Below are 20,584 nucleotides of genomic sequence, written 5' to 3'. Positions count from 1 at the left end.
TTGTAGCAGATTTTAAATCTATATTATGTGCGTGGAAAGGGTATCTCGTGTGTATGCATGAATAGATGTAAGAGTATCTTACAAACTGCTAACGTAGCAGAACAATGCTAACGCTGTTTAATGCCCCTATTTTTATTTGAACTTGAAACTTAAAAAAAAAAACAAAAACAAAATACTGTAACAATTATTTTCATAGATTTTTTCATCAATGAAACAAATGAACGAATGCAAATCTTTCAAAGCCACTGATGAATAATATGACACTCAAATATTTGTTTCATAATATTACAAGATAATCAGACCTTACAAGATTTTATCTATCGCCTTTCCTGTTGATGGCTAGGGCGACGTTTACAGCCAGAACGACATAATATTCTGTAAAATTCTGTTTGTGGTGATTTTTAGTTTTTAGTTTAGTATAAAATAGGCCACTCGATTGTGAGTCCTTCCAGCTAATTAAAAAATATTAGAAAAGAATGTTGTTCCACAAACTTTTTTTTTACGCAAAAAATTAATTATCAAAAAATAATAAAAACAAATGACATTTACTTGCAAAGTGGATAATAATTGACTAGTTTAAAATAGCTTTGACGTAAAGGGAGTCGCTGATTGCTATGAAAAATGCTCAGTTTTTATTGAAATGATGTTACATCCTCGGATTATTTTAAAAGTTGGTATTATGTAGCTTTTTTGATCATTATTTCATCCTTTGTATACATTTCATGGATCAGAATCGAAAGTATCGCTGCGTACTACCAATGGAGCCGCATGGTTGCTAGTAAAGCCCCGCAGAAAGGAGCCACCTGGTGGTTGGTAGATAAATCTACTCCATTCGTATAAAAGCTTCCTGCTGCAAAAGCTTTACCCTTGTATGCTAAATTGTATAGCACATCCGTAAAGCTCACAGAATAAGTGGAAAGCTTTTAAGTATTTCAACACCTTTGAAAAATCGTGTTGGAATAGTAAGTTTTCTTTTACGTATCTCTACGTTTTTCTAAAGTATTCTAATTTGGACGATGCGACTACATTATCAGACTTTTGGACATTTTTACTAAAAAAAAAATCAACTTATCAACTTAAATCATCGCCATCATGAAACAATTGCCAAACTGTTTAACTTTAAACTTTGTTCATTAACATAACATACCACAGTCCCGTACGGTTCTCTTCGATTTATTATTTTACCTTTCTCCCTCATCAGGGCATAATCTACGCCACCAATCAAAACCACCATCGGTCAGCAGATTTTTTTATTCTTGCATCCCTTGAGCAAAAAATAAAATCTACACGGCAAAACGCTGATACACTTCCGTGGAAGTTTCCGATTCGCTTCGCTCGTTAATTAGGTGATAATTGTTGCCAAATCGTTTACCGGTCAACTTTTTGACTGGCCTCGATTTGATGCTCGTTTCATCGTTTTCGCCTGCTCCGCCTCCATCGTTTTCACCTCCACTTTTTGGTCGTGGCTTTTACTCTCGTTTTGCACTCCCTCGATGGAAGGTAAAAGAAGTCGAAATCAGCACAAAATCTAAATAAGCGGCCAGTTTTGATGTGGAGCTGGGGAAGGAGAACAAACAGTGCCCATTTCCTAGCGATTTCTTCCTCTTAGGTAAAGTGGAAATAGACTGCGCTATTAAGATGGGAATGAAGGCGTCGCGATATGTCTGTTGGAGTTGAAAGGGAAAATATGCTGGTGTTCAGATTGTTTTTTCTTTTATTGTCAGCACAAGTCTCTTTACATGGGCTCGACCAATTTGTTTAAATGATGCAATATAAAGCGATGGCAGGGGTTGATATTTTGAAAATATGTAAATGGTAAATGTAAATATCAAAATTAATCATAATTAACATTAAATTTCTAGGACATTCCAGTTAACATTCGTTACGAATGTTATGAAAATTTGTTTAATCTAAATATTGTTCTCAAATGTTTAAAATATATTATTACTACTTAAATTACTACTACTTAAATTACTTAACAAATAAATCTAAAATCATTCATGAACTAATATAATATACAAACCATTATAAAATTAAAAATATCAGCACACACATCAACTTTTTTCCACTTAGTAACATCACTTACCACAACAACCAACGGAAATCCAATGCCACTGTATTGTTGTGCCACGTGCCAGAAAGAATATTCTCTACCAGACGGAAAATCACCACAATACTGCGCGTCTGTATACCGAAGCAGAAACTGTTTCTACCATTCATACAGATCTCTCTCACAACAAGGTTTTGCAAAAAACAACGCTTCTCAGTGCAATTGTACCCATCAAGAAGTTAGTTGAATGCTTTATAGTTGTCCATGCATTCGTTTTGTAGAGTAGGAACTGTTTTCTTTTCTTTTCTTGCAAACCACACTGCATCCGGATTCATTTGTTTAAATTCACCATTATAAGTCACCCTTTAGTCGTTCACTCTTGCACCAAACACCCGAGCGACGAGCCGTAAGTCGGGTGCAACTCACTCCACGAGTCTCGTTTGTTGTGTAAACATGCGAAAAATCGTAAACGACTCAAACACCGTTTTCCGACCAGCTGTTATCGCCGCAATGGTGATGTCCTTTCCCGCAGAGTTCCCCACGGAACAAGAAAATCTTGAAACAAAAAGAAACAAAGAGAAATAGACAGTGGAAGAGAGACAGAGTGAGAGAGAAATAAAAAAGAGCGAGAGAGAGAAAGCACTTAACTTTCACAGGACTACAATTGCTTGTGTAAGCAAAAGAGACCAACATGATAATAAACACCAAGGAGCGAGCGAGCCAGCCGAATCGCACCACACGAGGGTTCGTTTTTATTCCCTGTAACCGTACCTGTCGATACGTTCGTGGTGGTTACACAGTTACCGTCGTCACCGCCGTTTCCGGCCAGGTGTCAAAAGCTGTGATTATGGTTTGATTTTCCCCGTAGCGCGTTTCGTCATCGATGGTGCTGTCGGCGGCGCCAACGGGAACGTAAAGTGTGGACAATTTTCCTCTGCACGCGACCGAACTAACCGCTCTCCGTGCTGTGGGTGGGTTGAGCGGGAGGGTTAGTGCGAATCGGTGTGTTTTGGGTTGCGGAACGGGACATTGCAGCCGAACCTGGCACGAACCGGCACCCGAGCGACAGCGTGCACACGAACCAAGCGACTGGTGACTTCGATTCATGGTCTAGCAACGAAGCCAATGGTAGCGATTTGCTTCCCGCACCGGTGCTGGTGCTACGCTCTAGGAACATCTCAAGCAAGTGCAAGAAGTAGTTCGGGCCGCAAAAAACGAGCCACGGTACTTTGGCAACCCAACGAAAGGGATACCGAGCTGGACGGTTGATGGCTTCTTAAGCAGTTTATGTTTACGCGCGGTGCAGTTCGGATTGGTCTCGACGTTCGCATTCGGTGACTCGGTCATTTGAGTGATTTTGATGTAATTTGGTCTCAATTTTGGCGGAATTTTTAGGAGTAAAAATACAAAATCAAATAAAATAGCAAATATTACAATAAAGTTAATTAGGCCATACGGCCCGTTGAAGATTAATAAATAATAATAATAATAATAATAATAATAAAGTGCGAAAAGAAAATAATCTTCATGAGTGATGTGATGTGTTATCATAATTAAAATAAACCACTAATGTGAACAATGAATATCAATTGCAATAAACCAAAAACTCATAAGGCTACCATGGATGCTTGTTTAATAACATCGTTGATCGTTTTAATTGGAATATCAAGATGTTATGCGCTGCTTGATGTGTCCGGCAGTAAGTAAAACAGTGTTAATGTGTGTATGTGTGTTTTAAATTTATTCAACCTTCTACATATGAACGCAAATAATATGATGATTACTTACTTACTTACATATCCGGTGCTTCAAAAATATGTTCCATAAGGATTATTATCATGAAATATATCTTACTTTTAAACGTTTTTTAAATATTTTTCTAAGATATTGTTAACGTAATATATTAATTATTATTATTATTATTATTGTTACTATTACTATTACCTTTATTCCTTCTTCATCAAGCCATTAGTTGTGTACATATTAAATAATACAATATGTAATAAAAGGAGAAAAAATCACCCATAAACATAAAATTGATCAATTTTACAACAAAAAAACGAAAAACTCAAAAAGTTAGCCGCGAAGGTAAACAACCTATAACAACTAACATTCATGTTTATGATGTAAATATGATAAGGTCATAATCGGCTTTAGGAAAATAACAATGATAATAACAAATATTTTTGATACCATAATGAAGCATCTTCTAATTCTTCTTTCTCACAACAACCGCTGTCGGTCAAGGCCTGTCTGTACCACTAGTGGACACGGCTTTCAGTGACTTAGTTATTAACATAACATGACAGTAAGTCCTACGTATAAGAACACGTTCCATTCGGGGCTTGAACCCATGACGGGCATGAAGTTAAATCGTACGAAGACTGAAGACTGTACCTCCAGACTGGCATACATTTTCCTAAATCGTGCTACGATCTCCAGTGATACGATACGTGGTATGTGATGTGATTAATCAACGGGTGAACAAAATTATCCCTATGGTATTTAAAACTACAAGAAAAATATTATAGAACAGAAAAAAATTAATTATAAATAATTTTTAAAATAATTATTTTTTTTTTATTCAGTTTTAAAATAATTATAAGATATATGAAAAAGCAAATTATGTTGACAGTATTCCAATTACATAAAAAACGATCCATAGCTAAGTTGGTCGCTTAGAACTGTTTGACTGAATCAAAACCACACAGATGAATTTAAAATGATCTGAAAATCTAACGCGTGATTGAAATCATTGTCAACGTTTTAGTTTTTTTTTTAGTTTTTTTCCAAGAGCAACAGTTCAAACAAATATTAGAAAATATCATCATACTTTCCGAGACCAATTGTTTCATCGAGTGTAACTAGTTAGGTGATATAAATCGCCATGCTTATGTAACATTTATCCAAAACTGCTGTACAACAATGTTTGATATACCACATGATTGGGATGCCTGTTTCTAATTTGCAGTCCATTATTTTTTTGCATTTGGTATATTGATTATACATAATATTATTAAAGTAACACTTTCATACCTCAAAGAAGAAAACAAATTACAAAATAGAAGTAAATAACAACTACTTAATAAAATTTAAAGCAGATAATAAATAATATTTCTAATTGATATTCGATCCGTTTAAAAAAAACTATAAGCAGAAAATTCGAGTTGCCTTATCAAACCTGTAAAAGCGAAAATACTTAGTGAAAGTATTGAATATAATTGTAATAAACTTATGAAGCCCATCGAAGTAATGAGGCAAAAAAAACTTGTATCCTGTTTCGATGACTCTTTGAAATCTTTAACATTAATCCAGCCACTTGACCTGCATACACTATATAGGGCAATGCAAAAAACATTAACTCCATTACTTGTACCGATAGTTTTTGTTCTGCCCTAGTCGTACTAACCCCCTTAAGGCGGAAGCTGATTCAATATACTTTTCCTAAAGCAATCTGCTTAACATCCTACACGCCTCGCCACGCTTGGCTCACTGAAGAAACTATCCACCACCACCCCCTGTAAGCCTGCGTTGCTTCACCTTTTGAGAATCGAGTCCTTTACGGTGTTCCGGCATTAAAACGCGTGTGCTCTTTTGTACAAAGATAACGCATCAACACACCTTGCACACCAGCGCCTGGGGCGGTTTCCATTCAACGGCAACAAACACATGTCGGAGGTTTCGTGTGCGAGTGCACTACGGCCGTGTGTGCTTGTTATTGAATCAAACAACCCCGCCACATTATGCGTGTTAAACGACTTGACTCTTGCGCTCGCCTCTTAGCGATCCAATCTTCTGCTCTCCATTCACCTCGAGTACCACTTGGAGCAGCCGTGGCGGTTTCCGTTCGATGAGGGGAAGAATGTTGCAGCGAGCGAGCATCGTGCAGCAGTAACTAATCTCAAGAACCACCTGTAGCCTGCGTCCCAGCACACGAATGCACACGAATGTGTCCTGTCAGGGCGGACAAAAGGAATGCCTGGAATCAGCTCCTTGACGGTTACCCAAACGTGTAGCCGCAGGATACACCGAAACCACCGAAACCACCCGAAAGCTCCACCGGTATAACAAAAGGCAGATGATACCGACGGCACCGTGTCCTGCTCTTGCAGCCACCACGGTTCCATCCCCGGGAAGCTTTCTGTGGAATTAGTTGTGTAATTATATAATTAGTTTTATTCCCTGTGTTTAATTAAAACTTACAAGCTAATCGAGGCAATATGGTTTGCGTTGGAAACTTCCAGCTACCATCCTGGGATGGAGCCAGTGCAGTGTATCCGCCTGCTCGGAGCCGATAAGAAGGCAAACGTATGAAGTGTCTCAAAATGAGTCACTGCATGACCTACGGAAGCTAAATCAGCTGTTGTACGGTGAAATAATCACATTATTTCCTTCATCGGAAGGGAGCGCGTGTAGTGTTTTCTATTTGACAAAGACCTTTTTTCGAGTGTTTCTTAGCAATATGTCTGATTGTTTGCTTGCGTAAAAAAGAAATCATGTAAACATGCGTGACATCGTGAATTTCTATTCCCCTAAACTGAAACGGTAGACTCTTTTTTTCGCAGGGTTTTTTCTTCACTCTCCTCGCATCAAATCGCTCCTATACAGCAAAAACAAACGCATATTGCCAATTTATTTGCCTTCCAGGCTCGAAAGGGTTCCCCGAACAGGGAGAAGTAGAGCCTACCCTTCCAAACAAAACGCGCCCTGCATATCCTACCGGTGCAACGTTGCCAAATAATCGTTTTTATTCACGGAATGTCTTCTTCGGGGCTAACTTTGATTTGATGTTTGCGTAGCTCTGAATAAACACATAATTTCGCCAACCCTTTCGCGATGGAGTTGTCGCGATGGAGTAAAGGACGTGAGTAACAAAAGAGTGGTGTTTTTTTTATTAAACTTTAAGAATGTTGTTAAGGGATCGCATTCAGGAATGTATTTGCATTTTTTTTTTAATTTAAGTTGGCTAAATTTATTTTATATTTTATCACATAAAGTCACAAAGACATTATTTTTATCAATTTTAAAAGCCAAAGTACACAGTTGAATAATTGTTATAATGATATTATAAAATACTGTTTTGGTTGTTTTTGCATATGAACAATCAGCCATAGTAGTGTCAGGCTTTTTGATGATCGTTTACAAATTATAAACAAAATTACAAAATGATTTAAGTAAGTTACTACAATTGAATAAAATTTGAAAGTAATTATCTTAATGTTCAAAATAATCTTAACATGAAAGTCTATTATTATGAGCCATCCAAGTTGAACTCTTAAAATGAATAAGTCGACACAACCAATACTGCGTATCATTGACCTCAAACGACCATCATGCCAAAGCAGTGAAACCTGCTTTTAAATTCCTCTGATTATCATAATACCATCGGATGTTTGACCTGTCACCGGAGAGCTGACAGGCAACCAGAGCTCGTAAATAGCACACAACCTACATCGGCGGTTAAATCCTCCTACACATCTTGCCCTTTACAACTCACCAAAGAAATAAAATGATTCCAAAAAAACGAGGAAGAAAAAATATCTTAAAAAGCAAACAACTTACACCACGTTCACGCCAAGCGCCAGCATTTAAACGTCAGCAATTAAAGAAACCAACCTACCCGAACAGAAGCAAAAAAAATGTAAATTTGTGTCATGTTAAGCGGCGACAAATGGATGAAAACCACCTTCACCCGGCAACGTAAGACCAGCTGGGTGTGGCAAGGGGACGATGAAAATGGTTTTAAATGCCTGAGACAATGATATTCATTTTAATGGCACACCACCGTCTTAACACTGATGTCATTTCAGATCCTACGCGATTAAAGCTTAGCTTCCATTCTGTTTATGAGTGTGAATGTGTCTATTACAGAACAAGTCTTAGGAGGAAACAAAGGATTGTTCAAAAATAGCTCAACACAAAACCATAATATCGAATGTGCAAGCCTACTTTTTGTACAAGTTTATTTCAAAAATCGTTCTCTTGGCCTTAATTTTTTTTAACTCTTTCTTGAATGTTTTTTGTGTGCTTAAATGTCAGCATTCCACCTATTTTTCCATTTTAAACAACAGGAAGATAATCAGTTTGCACTAAGGTATTTCTTTGCCCACTCCTAGCTACTTCCACATGCCTCCCATTGGCAGTAAATGTTATCATTTGGCATTTTCCATCTGGTTTCACATTTCGTCGGTTGCGCTTGAGGAATTCTACGCGAATCCGGTGCTCTTTAGTTTTTTACTCGCACCATTAACGCGTCACCAAAGCGCCAACGGTGTTGATGGTGGGATGATTAGATCAAAGCCGAAAGCAAACAGTCGATTTTAACTCAATTAAAAACCGGCTCACTGCGTCAATAAACCATTTAATTAGAAAATCACCAAACTCCTTGGCAAATATAACCAACACAGGCTGGGTGAGCTGGGAGTAGGCTCACTTTCAGCCCTTTCGTGCAGGCTCACAACCACCGTTAGCATTCCGGCCGGGTATCGATTTAGCGATTAACTGTAATTGGTCCCCACCGAGCGTATGGTTTCGCGCTCGGAACAGGACTGTGTCGCCGCCTCCTGCTCGAAGAATTGGAAATGCCACACTCCAAACCGTTCGAACTGTACCACTAGCACCACATGGCAACGGCAGTTCGGCAGTTTGGAATCTGATGTATTCAACCTATTGCCGGACGGCGACGGGGACGGCTGATGGATGGGTATCAAACGGTGCCGCAATACGCAAATGGAGGGAAAACATAAAGCATAAAAATGGAACGCACACATACAAACAAACACAAAGAACAACAAAAAATGAAAATTTACAACTTCAATTAACGCTAATAATCCGGAAGCAGTTTATAGCTCAATTTTCTTCCACCCGCTTGGTGAGCGTTTTCGCTGAGTATAATCCTTCCGTTGCGATGGAAGGAACATCCAAGCCTATCAAGGTCCTGTGAACGATCGTGAGAATGTGGCTGAATGTGGTTCCGTTTTCTGAACTCTGCCTACGAGAATGTAGCAACTGAAGGGAAGACTGATAATCCGCTACACCAAAGGCTAGTTTTGGAGCTGGTCTTTGGTGTCGAAACAAACTTGCTGAGACATGTTGTAGCTATCAGACTGTTGGAGCACTACAGAGAAAATATTGCATAAACAGAAAAAACGGCAGTGATAGAATAAATTAACCATAAGCTATCCACTAGCGCAGAACTATATAGTGATGGAATCATTTGCAATTTCTCCCATAAAACGTATGCAACTAGGACAGCGAGTTATTTTAAATACATCAAACGAGACCTTTGCTCCGTCATAATAGGCGTCCAAGTGGTCCTCTCCCTACTAAACATTAATGAACCAATAAATTGCAAAACAGGATGCCAGCTATGACGCATCCTCGCAATACGTAGTACGTAAACAAGATACTAAGAAAGAGGCAGCATTATGCGAAAGTGGTGTAGGATGCTACCGACAAGAACCATCGTTAGCTCACAGGGCAACGCGGAATGGATTGTTTGCGGTCGCGGTAGCCCTTTCATGTATTCAGCATGGGTTATTGCCTTTTGCGCATAACATCTTACCTACAGGCACAGTTTCAATTTCATTAAGAAGCTTCACCGAGTATGTTATTGTTTGTGACGGATTATAAGGCACTGGGAATGGTTTGTGCACAAATATTTGGGATCGAATTTGAAGGATGTTCATTCAATATTTGCAAACAATATGCCTGTTTGTTTTATGATTTCATTCATATGATATGCAGATATTTATTTCATTGGTTTGAAATTGTAATCAAAAGTTCATTTCAGTTTTGGATTAGAGATACTTATAAATAATTCACAGGAAACGTTTGTTCAGTATTTTAAAACTTGTAAGTTCCTCCTTGTAATTACAAAAGCTTGTAAGTTTTTTTTTGCCAAGGCGACAAAGATTATTTATAATATACAGCTTAACCCATGGCATTAACGGCAGCTCAGCAAATCAAGATGAGGCTTAACATAATCAATCTTAAAATAATATAATTTTCAAAACTAAAATGCTAAACAGACACAAGGCCTGCTAAAAAGACGAGATGTAGCTTAGAGCTGTCTTCAAATGAGCGTTCGTCCAATTCCCAATATATTACATGGCAAAATAAATTTGAGGCTCATGTGTATTACCGATATACACAGTGACGTGTTTATGCCAAACCGGATAATAAATCACATGCTCACAATTACAAAATTGAATCGTAAAATGGAAGAGAAGTATGATCATGTTTAAAACAATTAAAATATTACTTCCAATGGTAATTGCTTGATTATACGAATTGAGTGGTTTCGCTTAGCATGTCTATCATATAAAACTGCAGGTTCTAATTATCCCTCAGTTCTAATTGTCATCAGCAGAATGCTAGATTTCTGAAAAATAAACCACAAACACGATTATGGTTTAGCAATTTAAAATTGTGCTCACTAAACAAAAGAAATCAATTGGTATGTTCACTACCTGTGCCAAAAACGCTTCAAGAAAGCTACACGGAAGCACTGGCACAAAATGTGACCCTGTCCATTTTGGCATCCTTTGAATCAACCTTCTGTGACTTCACTTTCAACCCTTGCATCCGTTCCGTCTGTTTCTTGAAGTGAACCTTGCTGCCCCTAACGCGTCACAAGCGACCGCCGTCTAGGCGCAATGATTAACGGCGGGAAGGTATTATTATTCCTAAATTAGACGTGATTATGGGAATTTGCAATTGATTTTTCACCGTCGGCTCCTTAGCTGTGCTAGCCATCGTGGCAAGTGTTTTCGCTTTTCACCGCTCCAGCATATCGGTAGCCGTGTGGGTCAAAAAGTCAATAGTGAACCACATGACAACAGCACAGACTCGATAGGCTGGTACCGAAAAGGGGTTTGTTTTTTAACATATCGTCTTGGTCAGTTTCTACACAGAGCTGCAGGGTTGGACGCGTTCATCGTGACGGGATCACTCGAAAGGTTCGTGTCTTGGTTAAGTACGATCGGAAGTGTTGTAGCCCTCCCGGCGTCAAACTCGAACCGGAACTGCCACCGTTAGCGAGGGCTTCAACAAGACAAGACGGTAATTCTTTGCCAGTAGCTGACCGGCTGCTGGTACCTACCTGGCACTGAGGGAGGACTGTACGTGAGTGTTTACATAATAATGACGTCGATGATGATGATAGGATATGAAAGCGAAGCACAAACACACGAAGGCAGTAACCCTTCGCGGTACAGGAAAGGTACGAGAAATATAAATTTTTTAGAAGAACTAATTTTCCATAGCTTACAAATATTTTCATTTTATATGTTGATTAAAAGATAGCTTGTATATATTGATAATATATCAATTTCAAACATATCTACTTTACAGCTTAATTGTATTTTTCGACTTAAAATATTTGAAATTGATTGCTGTAGATTATTTTTTCATGCTGCCTTGTTTCTCGTTATGCATTGTTCTTATCTTTAGATAATTGGTAAAAATATCTATTTTTTTATTAAAATTGCGATTTACAATTATTATTTAAAATTATTTCTATTTTTAAAATATGTAAAATCAAACCAATCATACAAGTAAAAATATTGTCACTCGGTGTTATCTCAACGTTGATCAGTGCAGGGTTAGGATGCAAAAATTTCACCGCATTTAGCGTCCAGTTTGACTTTTCATTTTCCAGTTCCCGCCAGGAAGTTCATGATGAGGTTTAATGTGACGTAAACACTGCATAAACGCTTCGTGGAGAAAATTTGCTTGGACGTGGCATTGCCTTATGAAACAATACGTTCGTTAACTTTTGTGCCGCAAGAGATGGTGGGGTTGTTTCTAGCAACAGCTTTACACAAACTACAAACTTTTCCATCATTCTTGACTACCAGCTAGTAGTTGCAAAAAACTTACTTACTAGACACAATACACTGCCCATAGGACTACACGCTGCGATGCTTTTGTAAGAGATTCATTGAAAAAAGGAAACTCTTTAAATAGCCCTATCAGAACAAAGCTCACTGAGAACAGTTCCCTCATTAGCATCACCCATTTGGCGCAATGTACGACGCTAAACATGCGGAAGTATATTTAACTGCTGACAAAACAAACAAACACCGAAACCGGAAACCGAGCGGGTACTTGCCGCGCACCGGGGATAACTAATTTTCCCGCCCGTTGAGCAATTTGTTATAACAAGTGCCGCCGGTATCGCGCGATAGTGAAACCACCATCCGTTGGAAAACAGAAAACAGAAAACAAATAAACAAATGGAGTAAACCAAAAAAAAAAGCCTGATGCCGAGAAGCGGTTGAACTTATGGCTGGAAATGAGTAATTTTCTCATCCTTTCTTCGTCATTATTTTCCGTGTTTGACGATTAGCGAACCACGAAAAGTCACCACAACGCTTATGGCAATCCAGCATTAAACAAAACACACAAGGGAGCAGGAAGAAGGAAACGCTGCGCTATGACCAAAAGGAAAATGAGTGTTAAATCTGCCCCAAGCATGCAATAAAAATATTTACACCACAACCAAAAGTGGCTCTCCGCCCGCTGACAGCAATAGGTGCGAGACAGTGGTTTTGGGTCCGCCTTACTCCTTTACCCATTACAGTCTCTCTTTCTCTCTGGTCTGTGGTTGTGTTTCGTTCTTACCGCAAGGTTTGATTTACTCGTACGAAATGTGAAAGAAATGCCGTAGAGAATCGAAACGAAAGGGAGAATCCACTGGAACTGGCGCCATTTCTCATTCCCCTGGTGGGCCACGAGGTGACAAATAAAAGCGAAATCAAATACAAATTATGTCATTACTAATTTATTATTCTAATTTCACCCATTTTTGCCTTCGGCAGGGTTCACGTTTCGGGTTTTTATGTTACGGTGGATAGGGCAAAAGTGATTTTAATTCCTTTCCTCACTAGCAAAGGAGTGTTGAAACTATCCCCCTAAGAACCGAGAAGAAAAGTGACAAAAGAAAATATCGGACTAATATATTTTATACGTTTCGTCGCGCCACAATTTGTTTCAGATATCCAATACGAGGCAGGCTAAAAACGTAAACGTATCAGTCTCAAAACGTAAACTTTTGATAAACATTGTCTTTTTCAGACAGACACATTTTTTGGATTAACCCTCTGAACTTGGTTTCCCTTTGAGACCGCCGACTTAACCAGCAAAGAGCAAACTGCAAAGAAAAGGATAAAGACTGCTCGCTGTGAGTTTATCAAAATATTTGCGTACATCTGTAAGGTTTTGGTTGGGGTAACTTCTTCCATCACACCAGCGGGAGTAAGCCAAACAAAGCACAAAAGTAACACTCTTTGCAGAACAATAGACAGCTGGGCATTGCCAAGATAGTCAACCTGCATCTTTTGAACAGATAGCTCGCACAAAAATAAACCCTCACACAAAAGGAGCTCAAATTTAAAAAGAATTAAGTGCGTAGAGGGTTGGTTGAAAATTATACTCCGAATGCGTAGAAAAAGGATACTCATCCCCACTGGGTGGTAAACAGTTCGAGAAGTTTCTTATCTTCAGCTAACGGTCACGGTCGCGTTTTTTAACTATGATCAAGGGATCGATGAGATGACAATTGCAGCATTGTTCGCGAATTCCCAGACACTTTCCCTTTTTGGCGAGAAATTGTAGGCAAAAGAGACGGGAGGGCAAAAGAAGACACAAAAAGGATTGGCTCTTTCACTTTTTACTGCACTTTTACTTACCTCATTCTGTAGAGGAAGTTCATTTATTCAGAATTACGAAGAGTAAAAAGTCATTATATATTGTATGCTGTGATTGTCAAATAATTGGCTCGGATTGTGAGTATTCTAGTTCTGGGATTTTAGTGCATGCCAAGTGCTCAAGACCCTACCGTGACTTCGTAGTCCATGATAAACCGAGAAATACTGTATAAAGCTGATTATTACTTGCATTATCTGTTTGCACGAGCTCTTGAGGGTGATAAGTGTCGTCTATCATAGCTTTATTCTGATGTTGTGATTTGTTTGACTAATTAATATTTTAAAAAGCTTCTGTTATCAATGCATGGTACCAACAACTGTTAATTATATTGCCAACATGTTAAAACGTCTAGCTACCTCTCTTAAATTTTGTCTGACCTACTTTATGCACATGGACATAATCAAATCTTCATTTCGTACATATCACGTGGTTGGCACAGCGAAGATGAATCAAAAGTACATAAAAAGATGGAGAACTTATCGTGCAGCGTAAAGAACATGTCAGTGAAACATTATTACTCAAATACTATCGTCAGTGTTCAAGAAAACAATGTTGAAAGCTTACTAAATAACGGCTTGATTTAATCAAACAAGCATAATTAATGTATCTTGCTATTTAAAGTTATTCGACAATATTAACAGAAAAAGTAAGGTAATTTGATCAAAAAACATAAGCTACCATTCTAAATAATCATTTTTCTATTAAATTATCTTAAGATTAAGATCAAGGAACCATCATATATGCTACCACAACCAAAAACTAACATTGAACCAGAGAATTATATCCGGTTTTGTCTGCAAATGAAGCAAGCTAATTTTAGGTTACAAATACATGCTCATCTTTATCTACTCCTTGCAATAAGTATCTCCTCCAAACGATTCCAAATAGTTTTACTAATCATGCGGTTCTATATGAACAACTACCATCAAATGAGCAAATTAACCACCAGACCACTCTTGTACTACATTCTTGTTCCCGTTAGCAGATTGAATTTCATCTCCGCTCTTTATCTCAACAGCCCGTAATGACCCTAAAGAAATACGTCAGCAATTATAAATCAATACCGCAAAACCGAACCACCGTGGAAGCGAACACACTTAGAAACCGTTTGCTCACTCACACACACCTCCGGCACCGATTTCAACACACGGGTATGGAGGAGTTTGCAAAAGTTTGCCGCACGGCTACATCCGTTTACGCTTCCTCCCCTCAATTGATGCTTCCTGACGCCAAGGGTTTTACCCACATCGCCACATGAAACTTTGTTTACCTCTACTTAGGCAACCAGTTGTTCCGACTGTGTGACTGAGGTTCGTTGAAATACGTCCTGACCTTCCCCAGTCCTACCAACGGCACAGTATGCACTTTTGCAGTTTACCGACGTTTTGCGTTAAACGCTACTAATACTAGCCTTATGATAAATGCACCATTCGCAGCCAAACATGCATTATGGCGGCAGCGTTCGTCGTCACATGCGATCACCACACATGCCCGCCGCACAGGGGGGAAAACCTCTAACCGCGGCCCGAGCGAAAACTTTTACTCCTTGCAACAAGCTCACAACAATCGAACCCTTTACATTCCTCTCGTGCCAATTCCTCCTTGCACTTTGTAAGTAGCGTTTAAGTAAACAGTCACATAATCATGCTGCAACTCGCCATTGCCAACAAATCAACCAACCTTCTGTTCGGTAAGCTCTGCCCAGCGTCTTCGGTCACTCGGAAGATTTATTTGATTGTAAAGTAATAATAACAGCTTCAGTACACTTCCACCATCGATTGCGGCCACGAGCATAACTTAATTGACCACACAAACTTTTCATTCGCTAACTGTTTCTTCTTTCTGGCTTCTATTCTCTTCCTGCATATCGTACTCCACACACACACAATGCTGCATCGTGAAACCCGAACCGGAGAGCAGTTGATCCAAAATTTAGTGCACCGATTGCAAACGTAACCGTACCGGTGGGACGCGAAGGAGTGATGACGTGCACGGTGCATGATTTGTACAAATATAAGGTAATTGGCTGGTCACGTTTCCGCCTTCGCGGATAGCCCATTCGAATTGTGTACCATTTCCGGATAATTAGCACAAATGGAAAAAGTGGAGCACCTCGTTTTTCACGGTCACCAGCATCATCATCATCATCATTGTCAGGAACATCAGAAAGTCTGCTAAAGTGGAATAATGGGACTTTTCCTTTCTGATTCTATTACTTATGCGTGTGTTTTTCTAGGTTGCTTGGTTGCGGGTTGATACACAGACTATATTGACGATTGAAACGCTGGTAATAACGAAGAGCGAGCGAATAGCGATCACACACACCGAACAGCGAATCTGGCAACTGCGGATCAAAGACATTCGGGAGTCGGACAAGGGCTGGTACATGTGCCAGATCAATACGGATCCCATGAAAAGCCAAATGGGTTACCTTGACGTTGTAGGTAAGAGGTTTCGAACCTTTGCTATTTTTTCTTCTAACCCCTTTTCTAGTTTATAAAAAATAAAAACAATAATAGCTTTTCTATGCTTTGTATCGCATATGCTTAAACAACAGTAGATTGTTTGAATTAAACTTAATCTTAAGCACTTTAAGACACGTATATTAGTTCGATATTTTTAATGATTCATTAGGCAATATATTCTCACATCTTTTTGAACTCTTTTTGGTTATGGTTATGGAATTACATTATGGTATAAAGATCACTTGTATATATTAAATATTAATTAATTTAAAATGAAAATTAAGTTTTTCAACAAATTTACAACAAATTTAATTTGAAGAAAAGTTTGAATTTGACTCATTTCAAAGCAGAGACTGTAAAATATGTTCTGTGTAATTAAAACTTATCGTGTATATTCATAAACCAAACAATTTCTAAATATGTTTTAAGAAAACTAAATTAGATTCCATATATGATATAAGGCAAAAAACTATAATTTCTGACTGACAATTGAACAAAATTCATCATCAGCATTTTATCCATTTAACTGTTACGTATATCGGATTTCACCATTTGTGTACGAACAAACATGCTTTTTGCACTGATACGTAGAAATTTTAGCTTGTTGGCTAGAAAAAGAAATCGAGAATGTTTGCTACGTATTTAACGGCCTTTCATAACAAAGCGTTTATTTTGATATTTTTAGGACGCATAAGAAGAAAATGTAGTAAAAATACTTTTTTTCATCTTTTCAAGATAAACTAAGTGACATATATCAATGAATGATTATGCACATATTGAGAACTATTAAATCCAAAATTAAAGCAATACGGCCGAAGCCATTCTTTGTGAATTAAAAAAAATTATAATTACAAGTCCAACCGACTTCAATTTATTTCTTCATGAGTTCAAGGAAAAGGAATAACAACAAAAAGTCTATCAGTTATTCTAATTAAAATTAATAATGTTTATTTAAAAAAAAAACACACAAAAATCTTGCACTTGATGCATTGATTTGTTGGAGGTCCTAGGAAAGTCACTGCTACATTTTTCTCATTCACTTTTCTCTCTTGAAAATAACTATCAAACGAGTCATTCGCGATTCTGATTGCCCTAAATGTTAGCACCCGTGCTCGGTTTGCCGTCCGCGCTTGCTTCTTTAAAACGTGACGTACCATCGCTGACGGATCGAGAGCTGCAGCGCACTAGTCAACAACACCTTCTATTGCGACGTGGCACGAAAACCGCACAAGTTTCACTACAACTTCCCAGTCGTTTGAAGTTCCGAAAGAACAATCATCGACGTAACACGTTACTCCTTTTGGGTTTCACCGCAAATCCTCACCCCAGCCGGGGCGTTTGCTATATCGGGTGATGTGAAATCACGTTTCAGCAAGGTGAAAGCATCAGGCTTCAAACGCATTCACACCGCAACCTTCACCTCCGACCATCCAATGGCGCACAATTAATCGTTCGCCTTGCCTATTCGTGGTGCTTCTTGAGTTTGATGTTGAATTGCTCGAAGTGAAATAGTGCCGCAACAGTAGGGCCACTAGCTGCCCTGCTGGCGGAGGCATACGACGACAAACGCACAGTCAGCCAGCTGTACTACAGCAAGACAATGCGTAGAAATTCCTTTTCTCGCTCTGTCGCAAGACAGCTTGCTGAAGGACACGTGCCTAGTAGTCCGGACGAGGGGCTTCCCAAAAAAGCTTCCAAAACTTTCATTGACACCGCCGCAAGGGGTAAAAGTGACGAAATTGCGTGCAAATACTTTCACTTTCATTGCTACCGATGGAAGCGAAGGGTGGTTTTCGGACGGTTGGAAGTCCCACAGCAACACAACGTAAATGGTTATGATGAAAATTTAAACACACCTGCTTAGTGAGAACCGGAAGGTGCAGACACACCCTCTCCAGCCAGTCACGGTGTGTATGTGTGTGTGTTTTGGGGGGGTGGAAATTGTTTTGATAGTAATGAGGGCAACCTGAAGCCTGAAGGGAAATAAGTTTTATGGAGATTTTTATGACCTTCTTGAGCGGGTGTTGACTTAACGAGGCTTCACCGTATTGCCTCGGCATTTAAAGATAGGCTAGCCGGGCTGACCATTTCATGGGGAATGTGTGGCAGTGCGGTCAAATAGTTGCCGTGTGCGTTCTTCGCTAGGCTGTTTACGATAAATTATTATCCTATCTGCAAACACGCAAACATAAGATTAAAGATTTTCGACACAATTTTGTGTTGCTTTCATTTCGGTAGGGTGTGGAATACGACACTTTCTTTCATATGCCAATGAGACAAAGTGCGCGCGGGGCTGGTCTGTGAGTGTTTTGCCTTCTTATGGTAATCGGTGCTAAGCAGATTTTGATTGTTTTTATGTTAGGGGGAATATTAAGTGTCTCATCTGCATGCAGGGAAGATGCATAATATAGTGTAAGCAACGTAAACGCAGCTGTAATTCGGGGCGAGCACCACAGTAGCTCAGCAATATGTGTCGCGATAGCAGCATTAAAACCTCTCCAATGTCATAATGTACCTCCATCGACTAGCCTAACTCCTCTATCACGCACTTTAGCCTCAAATTTACTCATTCGCCAAGGCGCTAATGTCGAGATCAATAATTATTGTTTACATCTTTGTGCTCTGATTCCAATAATCCGTCTGCCCCGGCGCCAGTCCCGCCCGACATTCTCGACTATCCCACCAGCCAGGATATGGTGGTGCTGGAGGGTACCAACGTAACGCTCACCTGTGCCGCAACGGGCGTCCCCGAGCCAACCGTCAACTGGAAGCGGGAGGGCGACAAGTCGATCACATCCGTGGAGGATTCCGGAAGTATGTATTATTCATTTCGCTTAGCTGGCGCACACCCACCGACACCGGCCCGAACGTAGTACCGGTTCCCCTAATAATAACTTAATCATCATTCGTGCATAGTAACGAGCCACGACGGAGCGATGCTGCACATCTACCACATCCAGCGGCATAACGCCGGCTCCTATCACTGCATCGCATCAAACGGTGTGCCCCCGACGGTCAGCAAACGAATTATCGTAACAGTCAACTGTAAGGCGTGTGCCACGTGTTTAGGCCGGCCGGATAAAGATCTCTCACTCGCACTCGATTTGCTTGCTTTCAAATTTCAGTCCAACCGATTGTGCGGCTGCCGACGCGCCAGTACTACGCCGAGCTGGGCGGCCGGGTTACCCTCGAGTGCCACAGCGAGGCCCAGCCGAACTCCATCAACTACTGGATGAAGGGCAAGGGCGAAATCATACTGCAGGGCGGCACGTACGACTCCACGCTCGAGGATCACGTCTTCAAGGTGACGATGCGCATCACCATCCGGCTGGAGAAGGCGTCCGACTACGGTGTGTACAAATGTGTGGCCAAAAATTCCCTCGGCACTACGGAAGAGTCGGTGCGAGTGTACCGTAAAACATGTAAGCATTTGCAACGACCATTCAGACGCTTCAAACGCTTCCTAACTGGATGACCGGGTATTGTTTCTCTCGCTTTCTCTCCCTGGCAGCCAAAACGAAACAGGTGGAAAACCAGGTCATTCAACAGTCGAACTATCTGGGGTCAACGACGTTTCTCAAGAACTACACCGATAACAAAATTAACGAAATTCTACTGACCGCTTCGGCTGCTTCTTCTTCCTGTGGAGCACACGGTCCCTTCGGTTGGTTGGTGGTGGGCATCGCTTTAGTCACCGTTAAGACGTTATGATAAGGATCGCAGCCATCTCCTACCCCTCTTTCCCCCTCCACCTCTCCTCCCCTTTTCTCTCAACGCCAGGGAACCTAACAAATGTTATACGAAGTACGAATTACATGTGCATATAGCGATGTTACTATGTTAGCAGCAAGTGTATAACTCCTGCCACCTAAGCAAATGTAAATTAATCTCCCGTTGTACGAGCAGCAATAAATGGCAGAAAAATCTATCGCCACAGGAAGAAAAGTGTTTGATGGATGAACTTGCCTGTTTGGCGTCTTGAAAGAAATTAAATCATGTGTTACTTTAACTTTATTACAAAATTGAAGCTGATAATGTTATGAATATTTTACAATATTAATTGACAGAAAGAGTAGCCTTCAAACATCTGACATATGAATGCTACAGATAAATTTTTAAATTTAATTTCGTTATTCGTTTTAAGCTTTCAAGTTTATCATGGTGTCTAAAATAGCTTAATTGACAGAACGAGTAGCATTCAAACATCTGATATATGAATGATACAAATATTTTTTTAATATTTATTTTCGTTATTCGTTTTAAGCTTTAAAGTTTATCACGCTGTCTAAAATAGCTTAACTAATATGTCTCGTTAAATTAACTTCTACAGTTTGAAGAATCGTCCTTCATAGTTCCA

General features: G+C 39.6%; 1 protein-coding gene across 1 annotated transcript; it reads left to right on the top strand.

The window, feature by feature from the left end:
* Positions 1–4,352: 4,352 nt before the first annotated feature.
* On the top strand, positions 4,353–20,161 carry LOC120905176 (neurotrimin-like). The gene is made up of 7 exons (XM_040316030.1): positions 4,353–4,506; positions 15,683–15,780; positions 15,999–16,206; positions 18,883–19,041; positions 19,144–19,272; positions 19,353–19,649; positions 19,739–20,161. Exons 1-7 carry the CDS (start codon positions 4,353–4,355, stop codon positions 19,936–19,938), a joined length of 1,245 nt encoding a protein of 414 aa, XP_040171964.1. The 3' UTR covers positions 19,939–20,161.
* The last annotated feature ends 423 nt before the right edge of the window (positions 20,162–20,584 follow it).

The sequence above is a fragment of the Anopheles arabiensis genome, chromosome 3 (genome assembly GCF_016920715.1).
Source record: "Anopheles arabiensis isolate DONGOLA chromosome 3, AaraD3, whole genome shotgun sequence".
Classification (NCBI taxonomy): Eukaryota; Metazoa; Arthropoda; class Insecta; order Diptera; family Culicidae; genus Anopheles; species Anopheles arabiensis.
Note: the sequence above shows the minus strand (reverse complement) of the source record. Positions and strands in the feature narration are given on the sequence as shown.

Bases quoted from the DNA above. Each gene is read 5' to 3' on its own strand.
- LOC120905176 (XM_040316030.1), top strand. From the start codon at position 4,353: ATGACAGTAAGTCCTACGTATAAGAACACGTTCCATTCGGGGCTTGAA. The intron at 4,507-15,682 runs GTATGTGATGTG...ACCGGAGAGCAG, and splicing joins CTCCAGTGATACGATACGTG to TTGATCCAAAATTTAGTGCA. The intron at 15,781-15,998 runs GTAATTGGCTGG...GTGTTTTTCTAG, and splicing joins ATGATTTGTACAAATATAAG to GTTGCTTGGTTGCGGGTTGA.